This window comes from Miniopterus natalensis, chromosome 11, assembly GCF_054644295.1.
Source record: "Miniopterus natalensis isolate mMinNat1 chromosome 11, mMinNat1.hap1, whole genome shotgun sequence".
NCBI lineage: Eukaryota > Metazoa > Chordata > Mammalia > Chiroptera > Miniopteridae > Miniopterus > Miniopterus natalensis.
In genome coordinates this window covers 20,527,314-20,547,243 of record NC_142091.1, presented here as the reverse complement: position 1 = coordinate 20,547,243, position 19,930 = coordinate 20,527,314, and the positions used below count along the sequence as shown (strand labels likewise).

Sequence of the window (19,930 nt, the reverse complement as noted above, 5' to 3'; positions counted from 1 at the left end):
GTTCTGCTCGGGGTAACCCGGTATGAGCTACAAAGTGATCTGCAGATGACTGCTACTTGTGCTGGGCTTGGAGGTGACCAGTAGAGGCCAAGCTGTGAACCAAAGCCAGCTGCTGTTCGTGCTGGACCTGTGGCCACTTAGTGGGAGGTACGGGGCATGCTGTGGCCAGATGCTGCTGTTTTGAGAGATTTTAGGTAAGTCTGAAGCATAAGCCAAGATAGGCCATTCTTATGGAAAAGCCACTGGAAAGAACTTGGGTGGGCCTGCAAGTTGGGTGGGGCTGGTCTCAGGGAATCACCTGGGCTGGGTGAACAGTGATAGCCAGGCTGATGGAGACTCAGATATGGCACCTACCTGCTGGCTCTCTATGGGGAGGGCTCAGAGAAACAATAATGGCCTCTACCAGCACTTCTGTCTGGTAGAAAGCTGCCCCTTCAGTTCTACTCCTCATGCTAGACAGTTCATCTCCTCCCAGTATATCCCTGGTGCCTTTCAAGCTGCTGCTTCAGCTCTGGAACTGAGTAAGTCCATGTGTGGGCCCTTTAAGAGGAACTGCCTGGGACTCCTAACAGTCCTCCATCTCACTCGGCCACAATCCTATCTGGTTTTTACAGCTAGAAGTTACAGGGATTTTTCTCCCTGGCACTGGAACCCTGGGCTGGGGATCCTCGTGTGGGGCTGGGACCCCTCAATCCTCAGGTGAGACCTCAGCAGCCAAGATATCCCTCCCAGTTTTTATCTACCACATGTGGGTGTGGGACTGCCCCATTCTGTATCTCCACCCCTCCTACCAGTCTTCGTGTGGCCTTTTCTTTCTATCTTTAGTTGTAGGACTTCCATTCAATTCGATTTCAGGCAGTTCTGAATGATGGTTGTTCTGTAGTTTAATTGTAACTTTGATGTAGTTGTGTGAGGATGCAAGTACTGCATTTACCTAAGCTGCCATCGTGACCGGAAGCTAAGTAACTTTTTATTACTAAAATAATATCTAATACTCTCTTCCAATGTGGCATATCTCGTTATTGCCAGAACCTATTTCACCTGAATGCAGTGCAGTCCAACACAAGGTTGCATTGGTAGGCTATAGAAGAATTTAAATGCAAATATTCAGGGACTTGTTTTCAAGATCATATATTTTAAAATTTTCATTTTTCAATTATAGTTTGCATTAAGTATTATTTTGTATTAGTTTCAGGTGTACAGCATAGTGGTTAGATAATCATTTACTAAGATTATCTCTTCTTGATTTGTGTTTGGCAATTTAAAAAAATGTAACAACCAGGAGGACATTGTGTTGAATCTAGTTTACCTCAAAGAAGTAAATTTTCATGTGTTTTTCTTGTGACCCTGGATTCCAAGGGGCTCTGAAGTGTTGGAAAGATGAGTGCCTCTACGTACTGGGATGTATTTCTGTGATCTGCCAGCATTTGACAGTGCCGTGTGACTTTTTTTTTTGGTTGGTTTAGGAAGCAATTTATTGGTTTTGCAACTAGGCTTCTATGGAGCTTGAAGCCACAAATGGAGTGGAAAATCTTATTTGATGTTGTGATTCCCAGAAAATATTAACTAGAGTTTGTGGTTGCAAATGATGCTGGTATTGCAGACACAGTGGACAGACCATTAGTCAGGGTGTTGTTACCAGTGACACAATGTCTGGTGAGAGATTTGGTGTCAGTTTTTATATCACTTTGCCTGTTTTGCAGATATAGTATTAACTATTCTGGCATTCCACAAGCTGATTGTGCTTTTTGCGTTGTTTATGGGTTATAAACTGTTCCTGAGCCAAAACTTTCTCTTGGATAATTCAGCCAGTATGCAGTCAATATGCAACCTTTGATCTTTTAAATGCACAGAGAAAACTCTTTCCTTCGGAGTTCCAGGCATGAACTGTTGATGTGACACCTGCTAGATCATTGTATGCTTTTTAGTGTAATGCTGATGTCACTTGGCTATGTACGTTGATTCTACTTTTATTCTCTATATGTCCAGCTCTAGAAAGATATGAAAGATTCACCTTCTCTGGTTCATATTCTTGTTTAAGTGTTGATGTTTTATTATAGGGGTGAGCAACGTAGGTTAAGTTACCAGCCTTCATGACCTAAAAAAAGATAAATCATAAGTAAGGATATGAAATAATAGCAATAATAATAAGACGAATAATACAAATAGATGACACAATAACTAATAAATAATAATACAAGAATAAACTGTTTTGAGTACTCACAACTGGAAATCTCCTTCTGCCAACCCCCTGTATATTGCCTCTTCTCTTCATAAAAAGTCAGTGCCAGAAGGGTGCTACAGAACAGCTTGGCAGAGCCTCATTTCACAACCAAATAGAAAAGTAAAGCCACTGTTGGGCCATCGTCTGGATTTATAAAATGTGATTGCATTGGTTTAAATTGACTTTTATAGGTTTTCATGTTTTCTTTGAGATTTAATGAAGGCTAAGTCCCGCTAACCCAGTTCTCCCTTATTTATCAGCACAGCTGAACGTCAAAAGTGATACTTGTTTGCTCTAGTAAAGTGAAAACATGGGTTATTGACATAACTTTGTATATATATGAATTCGTGATCTGTACTTTGGTTTGAGTATGTATAGGTGCTGTTTAGGTCTGCGGAAGGACTCCTGGGAGAAATATTTAACACATCATTGTCTGATTACAATATATATGCTAGTTGGATGCAAGCAGGAAATGACTTCTCAGTTCTTCTAGTTGTAAAATCTGTAAAGCCCAAGCTGATCAATTGTTGAAACATTTAATAGTATAATGCTTAGTATGTAAGGTTTGTGGAGTCATGTCAACAATGAACAGGGAGTTGTTTTTTTCCCTTCTTTCTCATTCTTACTTCCAGACCCTAAACAGGTTTTCCACAGTCAAAAATAGTAGGGTGAATTTAAGTCTGCTGAAAAGATTAAGTTAGGAAATAGGTTATTTTATTTATTTAATCTTTTTTTCCCTGATCCATTTCTTTTTTAATATACATTTTTAATTTTTTTATTGCTGACACTATTACAGATGTCCCCTGTTTTCCCTCTCTTTCCACCTCCACCAGCTCCCCATCGCCTGTCCTTCACCTCACTGTTTTACGTGTCCATGGGCTATGCGCATATATAAGTTCAGTAATGTTTTAGAATTTATGATATTGGTTAATGGGGAAACCATTATCATACTTCTCACCCTCTAGGTATCACCCAGCTCTTGGCTTTGTGAATGTTTATAGTCTCAGGACCTATTATAAATACATCCGAATAATTGATTTCATTTTTCCAAAAGTGTTTTTCCAATATCCCATTGTGGAGATAAAAAGGAAAGCCTATGGCAATATTCTTGACCTCAGTAATTTGTTGGGAAGTTAACATTTATATGTGAAACTATATTTTGGTTGCTCTCCAGTAATCTCATGGTCCAGATGGCCAGGAAGGGAAAAGATTATTACTGGTGAATGCAGCCAGGAAAGTTTCATGCAGGTGGCAAGAATTTGGATAGCCAACATAATTTTCCAAACTATCTGGCTGTTTCTTTTCACAATATTTAATGAAGCCTAGAATAAGTGTTGTGTGTTTCTCCTTATAGAGCAAATAGACTGTGGAAATGTATTGTTAAACTCATTAATTCATTTAACGATCATCTATTGAAAGCCCATTGTCTGTTAAGTACTGTTTTCGGGATATTGTTCTCACTAAATCAAACTCCTGTCATACCACCTGTAATTGCACGACCAGCTGTTATATTTGAAGGTAGTTTTGACCTCCAGAATCAGATAATGAAATGGTTATTTATGTAAATATTAATATTGATAAATAAAACATGGAGCATCACAAATAGTTGCTTATAACAAAGTATTTGGAGATTAGAAATTTGCATGTAATAAATATTTTATGATTTTGCTGAAGTAAAGTTTTGGAAGAAATGTCTCAAGCCGTCACAACATCAATCGCTGTTTTGTGTAAAGCACTGTGATGGGTGCTGGGAGAGTCATTTTGTATGTACTTTCTGCCCAAGGTCTGGTGGAGAATAGGCTTCCTCCAGTTTTCATAGTCTCTTTAAGGCATTGGTGGGCCCCTTGCACCAGAGATTCTAATATTGGCTTCTCACTGTTGGAGAGCTGCTGGGGTGCTCGATGCAGCTTGGATCTGTCTGGCTAGTGTTCGAGGCTCCTGCTCCATTGAGGGTGGGGCAGGCAGGGAGGGGACTGGCTATTCTTCAGCCCCAGTGTACAAGGTTAAGACATTGAATTATTTTATATCTGCTTCACAGGATTGAAGCAGATAATTACTGTTTTCTTTATGTTACCTTGTGCTTAGTAGACTATTAATGCAATACTTTGATATTATAAGTAAAACGAACAGGGGAAAACAGATATGAGTTTAAAGAGTTGGTAGGCCACTGTCACTAATTGATGAAATATTTACTGTTCCTTTTTTTTTTTTTTTTTTAAATAGAACAAATGACAAACATGAGTGTGTTCATTTGGACCAAGAAACATAAACTCTTATGGAACTGAGACTATAATATTTAAAGAAAACAATTTTCTTCAAAGTCATTTTCCTGAAAAATCAACAAAAGAAAGAGGGAACAAAGCTTGTTAAATCGGGGCAGACTCAGAAAACTGCTGGCAAGAGATTAGTTTATGTTGTGAGGAAGCAGACAGGTGACTGCTTTTGTGTGTCAAAATTTTTCTCCTTTGACATCCTTATTATAATCAACTATTAGGTACTGAGTCTGTATATAGTATTTATATTGGAAACAGACCAGAAAATCAAGTAAAGGAGAAATCAGAATTATCCTTTTGTGGACAGATAGATACAACAGCACAGTGAGAACCGGAGTTTCCTTACTTGTAATCAAAATCGGATTTAAGGCAACTGCACAGTTTACTCAGAGTATTAGCTACCTTGGGGAAGCCTGTGGACTTACCCAGTCATCATAGTAACATACTGCCTGAGACTTTTAGGGCACCACTGAGTGGCCCAGTGATCATTTTCTGGATTGGCCAAGTGGGAGGTTCTAGTGTACTCCTGCCACTCTAAGATGAAGCTGTATTTTTATTTATTCCAAAAATACCTGTTGAAAGGCTTCTGTGTGCTCCATATTTATTTATTTAACTCTTGGGGAAAATTAATAATATGTGATCTGTGCCCTCCTAGAATTTAGGCCAGTAGGAAAAGAAAGCATTAATAACTTGTTTTATTTTTATTATTTATTTAGAAATTTATACGTTTTAATTAAGCTTAAAAATGAGGAATCTCCTATCTTACCACTCTCCACCACTTAATTCCCCAGAAAGAATTAACTCTCCACCACTTTGAACTTTTAGCCATTTCTTCCATTTCTATAAAAATAATAAATATTTTGCTATTCCTTGTTTTTTTCCACAGTTTTTTTAATTGATTTTAATTTTAATTTTATTTTTTTAGGGAGAGCAAGGGAGGGAGGGAGGGAGAGAGAGAGTTACACTGACTTGTTGTTCCACTTATTTATACATTTATTGGTCGTCTGGCGTATGGGGACCATGCTCTAACCATCTGAGCTACCTGGCCAGGGCTCTTTTGAAGTTTTAGATATCTTTTTACTTCCTACTCTTGTCACACTATGTCTTGAATTCATATTATCTTAATGCTCATTTCCCTTATTCTCGCAATAAAGTGAAAACTTAATTCTGGCAAAATCAGTTTTTAATGTTTATATTACAGTGACTTCGTACCTATCATTCCCATTCAGCTATTTCATTAGCTTTGGTACTTGTATATAACTTTATTTTCCTAGGAGTTAAATAAAGATTATAAATATCCTCTCATTACATTCAGACACATCAGGATATTGTTCAGTTCTGTTTTTCTTTCTTGGGAGACATCTCCTTGAGCCTCTGACCTCTTGCTCCTGTCTAGATAAGATCCACTTCCAACCTTCTGCACGACTGTTGCCCGGGAATATGTAGCTGTGTTGCCTTGAGAACTCCATTTGCTGTTTTTTTCTTATATTGGATCTCCTGTCTCTATATTTCATACCCTCTTCTCTCTGTTTATTCCCATGTTTGGTTAGAGTGGGTCATCCAGTAGATGCCAATAAAAAGAAGCCTGTGCTGGTAAGGTTTTCTTTTCGTTTTTGATATTTATTAAATAGTTTGGGAGACATTGAGTTAGAAATCTGGGGTTAAAGTGTTTCTTTACTTTCAACTATCTCTCTGTTTATATCTCCTCTTGTTTCCTCACCTTTAGGAGTACTGGCTACCTCCAATTCCTGTAGCCCAAACTGCCATATCTCTTGGTTTCTTTCTCTGTAGGCATGTTCATGTTGCCTTCCAGCACCCAAAGTTTGGTCGACCTTTTTTTTTTCAGACTCACCAACAGAGATCTTCAGTGACAGTAGACAGCTGCCAGAACAATGATGGAATTGCTTTCTTTGCCGAAAGTACAAACAGAATATGTTATTATGCACTCCAGTTAAAATCCATATATTTGAAAAGTGTTTTCTGTTCAGCTGACTGTTGTCAAAACTGGGTTGCGTTGTAACATTGATAGAGTTATTTTTGCAGAAATTAAAACCTTTTAACTTTTAAAAAAGTTATCCTTACTCTAAGGCCATTAATGTGTTTAAAAGATTAATCTGAGTCTCCCAGGTAATCCTTTGATTTCTGTTTTGGTAACTGTGACTAAAACCCAGTGTGAAGTAGTGGTTAGGGATAGCATTTCAGACCAGCTTAGTTTACTGTAAACCTAGCAGTTCTGAAGAGGAAGAAAATAAATCCTGGGTTGGAATTTGAAATTCTTGAATGGAACACATTCTTTCTCTTCCTTAATAAGTCCTGCTGATGTGAGTCTTGATTTGTTTCCCTTGTCGGCTTCGTGCCAGACTTAGTAGACTTCTGGTCTCGCAGTATGTTTTCAATATTAGCATGAGTGAAGGAAGGGAATGGGGGAGCCTAAAGAAGAGGGGCATACTGGAAGGTTCAAAGCTTAAATGAAAACAAATTTCGCATTCATCTTATTTGTTTCCTTAGTGCTGTAACAAAACGTTTTTATTTCGGTTAATAATTCATATTAAGCTTAAGGTATAAAAATTGATGTGGGTGAATTATGCTTCATAGCTGCCATTTGGGACTATGCATTTTTAAAGAGAAGGCTACTGTCACTCCCTGTTTACTTCTGGTTTATTCTTTTAAAGTTTCTGAATACTTGATCCTTTCCCCAAGCGACAGCAATACAGGTTCAGATAGTTTTCCAAAGCAGTGCTTGTCAACTTCTATGCAGACGGGTCACCTGGGGACTTTGTTAAAATGCAGATTCTGGAGTGGGGCCTGAGAGTCTGTAATTCTAACAAGTTCCCAAAATGCTGATGCTGGTGGTCATTCTACAGCAACGGTGTAAAATATTGTGGGTGTAGGAGGAATACAAGATCTCCTGAATCTCTAGAAAGAAGTCAGTGGGAGACCTTGCATTACTGGCTGCTGCTAAGTACATCTACATAGTACTGGATTTATTGCATCTTATAGATTTAGTAGGTTTTTTCATTATTTGTAATATTGTGTTTAGAAGTGATTCTAGTTCTATACTTTTATTTTTTAGTGTGAGAGTTTTACATATTAAGTATATAAACTATATTCCCCTAGTGTCTGTAAAGAAAAACATATTATACTTGCTAGCTGCTTAACTGTAATTTGTGGCACACAGACATCTCATCTGTAGCCATTAGTCATTGAGATTCTATTGTATATACTGTTTTATGCTTATAAAAACATAAAACCATAGCATATATACCAACTTATAACTAGCTTCATTGTAATGTTTGTTCCTGTGCAATTAGATATTAGCAATGAAAAAAGGTTAATGCTTCTTTTTAAAATTTGTCTTCTAAATAGCTCAGTCGCTGAAAGAATTTGCAAGACTACTCATCACAGTAGAAGAAGAGAGGAGACGAATGGTAAGTGTATTACTCATCCTTAAGAAGAATGCTTTGTTTGAACTTAAAAAAAATGAAATAAGAAAAGAAAGAATAGATCTTTTGAATTAGGCTAGCCATACAAGACCTAATAAAGTGATGCATGTACTGAATGTTACAGGAAAAAATTGTATGATTATTAAATATTGCTAATAAGATACACCATTTCTATTTCTTTCATTTTTTCAACAGATGTAAATTACATCCATTTTGTTTTCTAGCTAAATTTTCTGAAAATTAAATTCTTTTTTTTTTTTAAAGGTTTTTTTTTTTTTTTAAATATATCTTTATTGATTTCAGAGAGAGGAAAGGAAGGACAGAGAGAGAGAGAGAGAGATAGAAACATCAATGATGAGAGAGTCATTGATCAGGCCCGCAACTGGGCATGTGCCCCGACCAGGAATCGAACCCCGATCACCTGGATCCTAGGTCAATGCTCAACCGCTGAGCCACGCCCGGCCGGGCTGAAAACTAAATTCTTGAACAGACTGCCATTATGAAACCCATTCTAATTGAACAAACTTCTAAATAACCCTAGTGTTACAGTAAAGACACATTACAGATATTAAAGGCGATTCATGGAAGGCAATTCACAAATTGGGTCTTGAAGGTTGGGAGGATTTTGCTCGGCTGGGAAGAAAGGGGAAAGCACTCAAGGCTGAAGGATTGGTTTATGTGACAGTATCAATGCTTGGTTATTTTAACACATTTATCCATTTACAAATATAATTCCGTACCCATTGTGTTCAAATTTCTGTAAGGCCCCTGTCTATGGCCCAGTCTTTCCATATGTATATGGAAAAAATAGTATGATATACCCCAGGGATGGTTGTAAAGCATTTCTGGCCACACCTGGCACATAATGTTAATAGTGATGAAGATGCTGATTGGATAAGGGAGAGCAATGGGAGGAAGGTGTTACTTTTAAGGGGGCCTTGATTCATAGACAGCATTTCCTGAGACAGGCTGGAATCACACAACTAAGCTGTGGCGGTCATATAGATGAGCTACAAGGTGGAAGAAAGTACGGTGTATACTTGTGGGATAAGGCGGATAGTTCTTAGAAGGTATTAGTAGACGAATGATTGGTAGTTTTGGCCGCATGCACAGTTTAAGAGTTGGTCTAAGATGTTTTGGTGTTTATTACAGGCAGCGGGAAAATTGCTGGAAGCTTTTGACTAGGAAACGAGGGATAAAAATGGGATTTAGGAGAGATTAATTTGTTGGCCATGTTGACAAAGAGATAAGGTGTGAAAGACATATCGGGGAGAGGGGGTAACCGTATTTTCTTAGGAAGCATCAGCCTATCCTGGGTCTGGTCCCAGTATCAGAGAAAGAGCCATGCAGTGCGATCTGTCCTAGAAGTGGAGGTGACTTTGTTTGGAGTCTTGAGGCTAACTAGGACACTTTCAAGTGCTTCATACACAATCCCCACTCCAGTTTTCTGAGGTTACACAATAGAAGTCCAAGTTCTGTGGGGAGATGTGGATAGTGTGGGCACTATGGCCCTGAAGAGGAGATGCTGACAGAAACAGCAAAAGAATGGCTAGAAATACGTGTAAGTAAAGAGTTGGAAATGGCATGGAAACCGGGGGAATATACAGTTCTGGGTTGAGTGAGGTGGTGATTCAAATCCTCTGCAAATAATTCAGAAGAACTATAAACCAACTAGCATGAGCTATAATTTTAGAAAATGTCTTGGTTTGAAGAATATGAGAAAGTATGTTGTAGTTTGCATGGGGAAAAAAGAGCCAAGGGAATGTTCTTATAGCACCAAGGAGACCCTATAGGCACCAGAGGAAAAGCTCTCCTCTGACCTGGGAGAAAAGGAAGAGAGGATTGGTTAAAACATAGAAATTTGGACAGTTGGTTGGGCAGGTGGATAATTGTATTAGGAAGGTGTTTGCTGTGAGAGGAGTTTGTAGAAATTGTTTAGAACAGTCTGGAACATGTTACACAAGAGAAAAGACTACTGGTCAACAATGGTCCGTGAAGTTAGGTGTTACAAATATGTTAAGTAAAGACTAATTACTATGCTTTCATAGATTTTTCTAGCAACACCCAGAGCCTTGGACTATGAGCAGTAAGAGCAATTGGGAGGTCAGATTCAAGTTGGTGGCTGGCACAAATACATGGCGATAGCAGGGACATGGATATGTATAATATGACAGTGGGCCCTGGTTGACTATAACAATAATTGAGGCAGGAGGAGGTACTGATAGCCTTAGAAAGCAGAGAGGGCAAACATGACTAGTTAGTTATGTTGCACATTCACTAGGGACAGAAGGGAAGATCCTAAGAGAAGACTCAGAAGTTGTTATCAGAAGTGGGAGTCGAAACATACTGAGCTTGGCAATGGAGCTGGTCTAGATAATGAAGTTAAGAGGGGGCTGAGCGGGAAGGCAAACCTTAGAAATCAAGAAAGCTGAGCTCAGAGGTTTGGATGTTTTGTGAGCAAAATCTTGAGACATCCAATATGATGATAAGTTAAAAGACAAAAACCAAGGAGAAGAAATGACTAAGGAATGGGGCAGAGTGTCTTATAAGCAGTGGAGATAGGGATTAGACGACCTCCAACTCTTAGTGTTTCAAAGTTCATCGTTTTTGCCTTCAGCCAAGTTTTTCATGTTGGGGCAGGGTGAAATTCTGCATTGATGACTGAAGTCGTATTGTGGTTTTTCTTGCTTTTCCTGTTTCAGAGAAGGTCTGAAATAAAGAATGCAAAGTAATGAAGAATCTCTACAGATAAAAGCCTAATAGATTGCATTCCCGCAAAGAACCTATAAAAGCAATCAATAAATACACAAATCTAAATATTGGAGTGATTAATCAACACTCCTAGTCACATGATGTTACTACAACTGAAGGTATAGCTGGTAGCAGATTTTGTACAAAGATGTGTAAAGAATTTGTGTTTTGAAAATTAGTGCTTCATTTTGGAAGTAGAATATTTTAAGTGTATGTACTAGGAAAGTATAAAGAGGTTCTGTAATTGATTTTAAAGCCATTTAATCATTCTGTTTTTTTCAGTGGTAAATCATGACTTACATTATTGAATTTGACCAAAACCTAAATATGTCAGAACAGTGACTAAACAAAAATAAAAGCTCGTGAAGATGAAAGGACAGTTAACAGTTTAAACAAATTCTCATGTCTCCAATGATTTACCATAATTAATAAGATGAATATATCATCTGGGTAACCTAACGTCTATTTGCAGAAAAAGAGCCCAAAGAAACATTGACTTTAAACATTTTTATTTTTATTTTTTAGAAATGGAACCTCCTTTTAGCTTTTTACTAACATTGAGTTTAATAAGCATTTCTGATAGCCCAGCTGAGCATGGCTCAGTGGTTGAGCATCAACCTAGGACCAAGGAGATTGCTGTTTGATTTCCGATCAGGGCACATGCCCAGGTTGTGGGCTCGATCCCCAGTCGGGGGCATACAGGAGGCAGCTGATCAATGACTCTCATCATTGATGTTTCTCTCTTTCTCCCTCTCCCTTCCTCTCTCTGAATTCAATAAAGATATATTTTTTTAAAAACCACATTTCTGCTAAAGCCAACTAAAAATGCATAGTTTTAATGCAACAAAAAAGTGACTCAGAGAAAGTAATAGGAAATATTTGTTTCACATACTAACACATACTAACATATTAACAGAACCACCTAAGGAAGCATTAAATGCTTACTTGAGGCTTTCTGGAAGAGATCTTGGTCACCTCTTGTTATTTGTATTGAAATACTGAGTTTGACTCTCTTGCCTCTAGGCCTTTGAACTTGACATTTCCTCTCCCTCATTCCTGGAACCAATACTCTTCCCCCCAACCATCCCTTCTCAATATTCTCCCCCTTGTCCCTGTTCTCCAGCCTCAGGGGCTTCTTTTGGACTTAGACCTTTGCATTTGTCATAACCTCTGCCTTGAACATCCTGATCCATAGGCTCCCATTGGCTTCATCTTGCCATTCAGACTTTACCCCGTAGATCACCTCTGGGGGCCTTCATTTTCCATACAGCCTGAATTAATCCCCTGTAGTCCTTATATGTTATGACAGAAATACCTGTTCCTGCAGCATGCATTCTGCTGGGGAGAAATAGACATTAAACAAATTATGTCTGATGGTGGTAAGTGCTAAAAAGAAAAAACTAATCCAGCTGGTAAATCTTGCCATTTACTGAGATGAAGAAGGAAATGAGGAAGAAGTAGTTAAAAATTTGAATCTATTTAGATGCCTACTGGATATCTAAGTAGCCTAGCCTAGGGAGCAGCTGGGTATGAGTCCCGAGAGTTCAGGGGTAGCAGATGGGACCAGAGATACAAATTTAGAAGTTGACAACATGTAGAGGGTATTTAAAGCCATGGGGATGTATGAGATCACCCAGCCTGTGAGGGGGCAGACGGAAGAGAGAAGGTGGGAGAACTGAGCCCTGAGGTGCATTGAGTCCTGAGCTTGGTCCGATGAGGTAAAATCAGCAAAGGAGATTTAGATCAGTTGGAGAATCAGGACAAAGCTGTTTAACAGTTTGCTTAAGTCCCATTTATTCACTTGGCTGTAGCAGGGTTGTAGGACGATATTAAATAGAAATGTACAGGATGTGGATTGGACTCGGTGACTGTAGCTGTTCTTCAGGATAGAGGGTCCAGATGACCTGATCCACCCTGTGCCACTCCTCTGCCCCTGCCTGGGGGCCCTTTACTTTCTGGGTACTCTGAGTCTCTAATCTTGACGTGTGTGTGTGTGTGTGTGTGTGTGTGTGTGTGTGTGTGTGTGGCAGTGTAGGTGTTTTTTTTAAGCTATACTTTTGTGACCAATCTTTAGAATGTTTTAGCTTATGTTATCTTGAAGAATTTATACAGGTGGATTTATTTCTTTTAGTCATTTTTCAAGTTTGCATTTTGTTAATATAAGAAACTTTTTTTTTTTTTTTTTTTTAACCATAATCACTTCTGACATTTAACATTCACATTTGCCCTTTGAGATGTAACTAAAAATTTGCTTTAGGTTTCCCAGGATTTATATTCTTTCTCTTCAGTGCCCAGATTACTCTTTCTTGTTTTTTTCAATCCTTGGGTAATGAAAGTACTTTCCTGAAACAGAGTAGGTGTCTGGGTATTCTGTTGAAACAAATTATGAGAGACTGGGAAGGGAAACTTATAATGTTAACATTCTCTTTCTTTATAAGTGTATTAAAACTTCTGTTTTCCACTTTTTAAAAAACATTAGCAGGACGAGGTAAAGGTTAGTAGGGAGCAGAATCAATGTAGTTTTAGATCTTTATTGAAAAAAGGAAAAGTTTCAGAAACGTAAATTACTTGGTTATTGATAACAAGATTTTGAGCTCTTGTGATTCTCAAGAGATTTAAAAAAATATACCTGTGATTCCCCATACATTAAATGCTAGTCATATGAGGCTGTGAGCACCTGAAATGTGTTAGAAATATATCAAGCCAAGTAATAACTATTGGGAAGTTACTGCTGTAGATGACAATAGCTGATCCTGAGCGTTTTCAAGGTACCAGGCACTGCCACAGTAATTGCTTTAGATTTGTAAATAACTTGATCCGCACAGCAACTCTCTGAGATGTTTGCTATTAGTATACCCATTTTTAAGAAGAGCAAACTCAAAGGCATATAGCTAATAAGTGGTATGCAGGGGTTTACACCCAGGTTTTGGGCCTCAGAGCCTTCACGTATCCATAATGTTCCAAACTAAGACTGTTTTAATTAAAAATTGCATAATAAGAAATAATAGCAAACATATTGTTAGTATAGTGTGCGAGAGGCTCTATTAAGTGCTTTATGTGTATTTATTTCTATATCTTACAAAAATTAAGGAAGAACACAGGCATCGTAAGTGTTGAAATCAGATTAACTTTCAAATTCATTATCATATTTAAACAGGCACACATTTCAGCAAAAAGTTAATCCATTAATCCATTGACAATTCCCATATCAAATTTTGGCATAAGAGAGCCAAAAATGTTCAGTAAACCTATTGTAAGTTTTTCTTACCCCCTGTTTGAACCAAGGATTCATGAAATTGAAGAATATTTTAAATGTTGAAAAAATTGCATGTTCCTATTTCCCTTGATGATTTTTTGTTTGTTTAGTCTTTGCCATACATTTTTGCATTGCACATATACCATCTGTAAGTGCTATTGATTAATTTGTGCTTCTAGCATTGATGTTGTTATAAACTTAAGTCCAATTATCTCTGAAGTAATTATTGTCTCAGATAAATGAAGCACAATCTGTTAACATTCCACATGCGTGAGTATGGGTTATATTTCTGCTATATCTTAGGTTAACTTTTATTAGATACAAACTTTAGGTATGCTGGCCTACATACCACTTTTTTTTATACAGTAATTTCACCTGAAATTTATTTTAAAAATATCTCCATGTTCTCCATGTACAAGGTTCCAATTTTCACATTTACTGACTGGAAGGGGTTTTTCCTGATTTCTCTGATTTTCAGTTACCTGGTGAAATGCTGAGATAGCAGATCACACTGCCACTATAATGGATTTCCTTTTTATCAGTAATTGTCTTAGCAGTTATTTGTATTTTTTAAAGTTTGCAAAGTGCTTTTCTATACCTTTAAAAAAAAAATCCTTACAACAATCTGAAACTGAGCTCAGACTATAAATGAGTGACTCAAGATAAGAGATATTACTAATAAGTGACAGCAGAAGATGTAGGTCTTTGGACTGGACTTTCAGCTCTGTTTTGTCATATTCTGTGTCTTCCCTTTTTATTTAAATTTTAAACACAAGCAGGGTAGAGACTTGATCTCTTTTGTGTTGCTTTCCCCCCGCCTTGTATATATTAGGTGTCCAGAAAACCATCTGGGTTTTCCAAAATTTAATATAGTATGTAGTAATGCAAAGGTGGTGGTTGAGAGTTACCACAGTTTCCTAGTTACCATTTCTCAGAACAAACTTTCTTTAAGTGAAAATTCATTAATTCAGTATGAAGGACTTCAGTAGGGTAAGTTGCTAAGATTTCAGAAAATACTTCATTGTTCATGTTTGTGGATTTTTGCCTTCTGAGTCTCTGAAAAAGGACCCTTGATAAGGAACTAGAAATGTCTGTCAAAATTCTAAAAATATCTCAGGATAGGCCTGACATAGCGGTAAGACATGGAGCCTGCCCTGGAAGCTTGCCTTCGAGTCATTTTGCTGCTCGTTAACACTTTTACCCCAGAGTATAAGAAAGGGGAATAAAAGAGATAAAACTGAGACTAGATTTTCATGCTTCTTATAGGCTCTTGCAAAAGAATACTTGGAAAGGAGCCTGCACTTTTCCCAGTAAAGTTAAGGATTGTGTGCTATTGGCAGTGCTGTGGTCGTAGCTATCAGCCAAGGGAACGGAGTGAGCGCTAATTTTTAAGTGTTTGTATTTTCATATACTATTTTCCTTAACATTTGGACATGAATTTTTTTCCTTGTGACTGGTGCCATTCTCGCAGCCAGTATTTTATGGGTGTATATCAAATTGCTAGATTTAAAGATGTGTAAATGAGTACGTGACAATAAGCATCTAAATCTTTATATTTTCCTGTTTCCCAAGACCCCTTTATTTTTTTAAGTTTAACCTTGACTGTGTGGAAAGCTTTAAAAGGAACTTTTCCACCAGATAGTGCTATTTTAAAAGCAATCAATTTAAAATAGGATACTTGAATAAAGAACTTTTGCATTCTTTTAATTTTTTTCTCCCTGTCAGGATATAAACTGAATGGAAAATGCCTTTTTCATTGTGTTACTTTGGCATAAATCTTTGGGTGTTAAGGTTTTTGTCATTTAATGGCTGTGATATTCACATGAGCAGCAGTAGTCCCCTACTGGACTCAGCTCCTGGGCTTTCCATCTCTTTCCCCATCTCTAGTTGTTTTGCCTTTCTGCCTTTGCCATTTATCCCAGGTGTACAGGCTTTACTTTGGAGTCAAAATTGTACCTCATATTGAAATCTTTCCATTTTTACCTCTGAACTTTCCAAAATACGTTTATACTATGGTGTCAGCCATCATTTTTCATTGTTACAGTTGGGGGCGTGGTGGTCCTTACCTCGCTTATAAACCATGCTTTGATGGTGTGTGTGTGTTAATAGTAAGCAAAGAGATGCTTACATATGATATATAAGGCAAATATATATAAAGTCATTGTGTAACCATCCCCCAAAAGCTTTTTAAGACCTAGATAGGGCACTTAATTTTAAAGGGTGGAGAAAATAAACCTAAGTAGACTAGAAAACAGCAGTAAAGATATTATGAAGGGAAATTTTAAGTAATGTGACAAAGCGATGGGTGGTTGGGAAATATCAGCTCATCAACCAGACATTCAAAAATAAAAGGTTGAGGTATTCACTGAGTAAAAGGTCTTTGTCTTTGTTTATAATTAAACCATAGTCATAATGCTCATGCACGACCAAAGGAATTACAAATTTAATTACTAGCATAAGAGAATTAAAGCTTTCTTAATTAAACTTTTAAATCTTGAGATAATTATAAATTCACGTATAGTTTTAAGGAATCCTGTGTATTATTTGCCCAATTTCTCCCAATGGTAACATTTTGTAAAATTATAGTATAATTGCTTATTAACATTTTACCTTCGTTATAATACTAATTAAAATAACAAATTATTCATAAACTTGCTATTTGTCTTAGAATCAGAATTCTTGGAAGGTAAAAGTCTGACTCTGAGTGGATTCTTATCAAGATGCCTTATGTTATTTCTCGATAAGATTTGCTATTTGTCTGTCACCCAAGACATTCACTTGCAAGGCAAACAGAAAATTGGTTGGGAGATCACTGAGGCATCTCATCCATCTGTGGAAAGGGTCATACTGTGTGTGGGATTCAGGAACAGCCAAAATCATGAACTCGGAGGTCTCTGAGAGGCTTTTTGTCTCTGCCTTCTCATTTGCTTATCAGCTTCATTTTCTTAGTTGGCTTCTTCTACTTGATAAGTCATAAACATTGCCACCAGTGCTTGAGAGAAGTTGTTCGGGGGCAGGGTGGCGTGGGGGACTGTCTAGTTTCCCATGGTAAACTTAAAAACAACTTTTTGAAGCATTCTGATTGGCCCAGCCAAAGTCACTAAAGACCTTTGACCTATTACCCAAGGTCAAGGGAACAAAGTATGCTGCATATGTTTCTCTGAATATCAGCACTTTTTTCGAAAACAAGGGAATTATTGTGATTTGGATAATCAGCCAACTGTTGTCTATTACAGCATGGTAATGGCTGTAAGAGTTTCCAGTTAACATTGTCCTTTGAACAGAATATTATGATAGTGAATTGTCTGAAATTTTGCAGGAGTTAGGAAACATTATATTCATTCATCCAAACATTAGAAACATTCACTTTGAAAAACAGGAATCAGACAAGGATGTGTACCATTACTGCTTGAATTCAGTATTGTTTTGAAGGGTCCCTGGTCTGTGGAGTAAAATAAAATCAAAGGCATAAAAGATGTAACACTTAATTTTGTTTCCCCCATATAAAATCCTAAATAATCTACAGAGAACTTACTTGAAATACTGAGAGCCTTGCCAGGTTGATAGATATAAATAAATTTATGTACACCACCACAAAAATGTGCTACAAAAAAATAAGATATTTAAGAATAACTCAGCAGAGTATGCACAGGACTTTTATGTGTGAAATTACAGTGCCTTATTTTACAATATGAAAGGAGACCTAGATAGAGAAACAATACAGTGAGTTGGTGAAAAAGAATGATTTTAACCAACATTCTTTTTCCCCACCTATACTAGACTAGAGGATTTACTACAACAATCTAACTTACAGCAATTCGATTAACTTTTTACTAATGTAGTGGTAAATCAAGGGCTGGTCCTGAAGATAGTGTGTTTCCCCTTTTCAGGGTGGAAAATATGGTCACCCTATGAAGACCTTTGTGAAGCATATTTCCACACTTCTTACCAAACCTTTGGATCTTTAAGATACTTTCAACAGAAACACTGCTGTTTGAAAAACTGATGTACTTTTCAATTGTATAACCATATCTAACAACTTTGGTGGCAGAAAAGTGCTCTCCATAGTAATTACTGTATTTCTATTTAAGTCTCTCATGGCAAAATAAATTATCCTCACTGATCTGAGACTTTTAATTCTGTTCCTTTCATATTTCACCCACAGTATAATTTCTGCTCGTCACACATAACAGAGCACTATTTAAGGGATGCAAAAAAAATGTTATTTTCCATAGTCAGCATGAAACCAGAACACAAAGTTGGGAAAGTCTTGATTCCAATTAATTGTTGACATCAAGTGAAGCACTAAGCTCCTTGGGATTTTGTTTTCTTTTTTATAAATGAATGTTCTGTGTTTCTCAGACTATAAAGTGGAAACCACCAGCAGTGTGTTAGATATTAAGTACTATATGAATGAACAGCTTACATTTTAGTAATTTCATATTTATTTTAATGCATATTGGGTAAGGAACAGCTCCGGGTTTAACAGAAATTGTTGCTTTGTAAGAAGCTCAGTGAAAGAAGTGGATGAATTTATAAGGAAAAATGTAGGGAGGCTATGGCCCACATCCTGGAAGTGTCATGTGAGTGACTGGAATTTGGGAACCTGTGGGGTAGGTGATACGTATGCTTCAGATGTGTTTGGTTTTGGTTGTCTTCTGTGACTCTGCTCTGCTGGACATCGCCAGCGACTAGCATCCAGGTTTACTGCTTCACTCATGGACCTCATGTTAAAAACAAACTATTCCCATGAAGCTACCTGATTTTGCTTCAGTTTCTTATGTAAGAATAAACCTTCATGTAGTAAAAACAATAAAAATTAGCCCTGGCTGGGTGGCTCAGTTAGTTGGAGCATCACCCCATACACCAAAATGTGGCAGGTTCAATTCGGGGTGCATAGGGGAGGCAGCAGATTGGGGTTTCTCTCTCACATTGCTGTTTCTCCTCTCTCTCTTTTTCTCTTTTGCTCATCCCCTCTCTCTAAAATTCAATTTAAAAAAAGGTAGGTTAAGCCAGATTCTGCTTATATCTTATGCTGAAAGATTGACAAATTGTAGAATTTGGGTACCTTTATATAGCAAAGCAGACGGTAGACCGGTATGCATAGTATGGTTTCATTTTTATTTACAAAGAAGAACTTATGTTATTTTCTACATTGAAATAGTTGGAAAGATAGAAATCATTAGTCAACAAATATTTATTGATCTTTTTTCCAGAAGCCGAGACTAAAGCTACGAGCAAAACGTATTTGTCTTCTAGTTGGGGGAGAGAGACGTACCAAGCCAGAATGATATATATTATCATATGGTAATCAATATATATTACCACATGGTAATCAATATATATTATGTTATCTGGTAATAATGTATATTATCATATAGACAAAGGAAGATAAAGGGGAAGTCGTGAAGGGCAGTGTAGGTGTGGATGTGTTTTAATGTTGAGTAGTCAGAGTAGGTCTCACTGTTCGGTGCCATTTAAGCAGAGACCAGACGAAAGAAAGAGCATTAGTCTGAGCATCTCTGGTGGAAGTGCTTTTGAGGGAGCTCAGAGGACTGGGCCCTGAGGCTGAAGAGTGTTTGGGGTGTTTAAGGAAGAGGAAAGAGGCCAGTGTGGGGAAGGCACAGGAGCAAATGGGAAAGAGGGAAGGAGCGAACTGGGGACGGGTGGGGAACGTGAGGAGTATGTAGGGCCTTGTAAGGAACCTGCCCTGTGGAAGGGTCTTTCAGTGGAGGAGTGACATGATTGACTTAGAATTTTAAAGGGTTACAAGGCTGGATGCTTGCATCTTAACTGGGAATACCACTTAGGAGGCTATTTAAGTTATTTTATTACATAAAAGACCGTGGTGATTTGCACCAGGATTAAAGCCGTGGAAGTTGATCAGATTCTGGGCTTATTTTGTGGGTGATACTACGAGGGTTTGCTGATTGATCAAATACAGATTGTGAGAGAGAGGAGGCAGCCATGCTCCATAGGCAGG

At 37.6% G+C, this 19,930-nt stretch overlaps 1 protein-coding gene across 2 annotated transcripts in view; it reads left to right on the top strand.

The window, feature by feature from the left end:
* ARHGAP42 (Rho GTPase activating protein 42) overlaps nt 1-19,930 on the top strand; it is a 226,419-nt gene that overhangs the window by 74,534 nt on the left and 131,955 nt on the right. For both annotated transcript variants that reach the window (XM_016206762.2, XM_016206763.2), the window contains exon 3: nt 7,864-7,925. In XM_016206762.2, the coding sequence (XP_016062248.2) occupies nt 7,864-7,925 (62 nt within the window). The remainder of the gene's footprint in view (nt 1-7,863; nt 7,926-19,930) is intronic.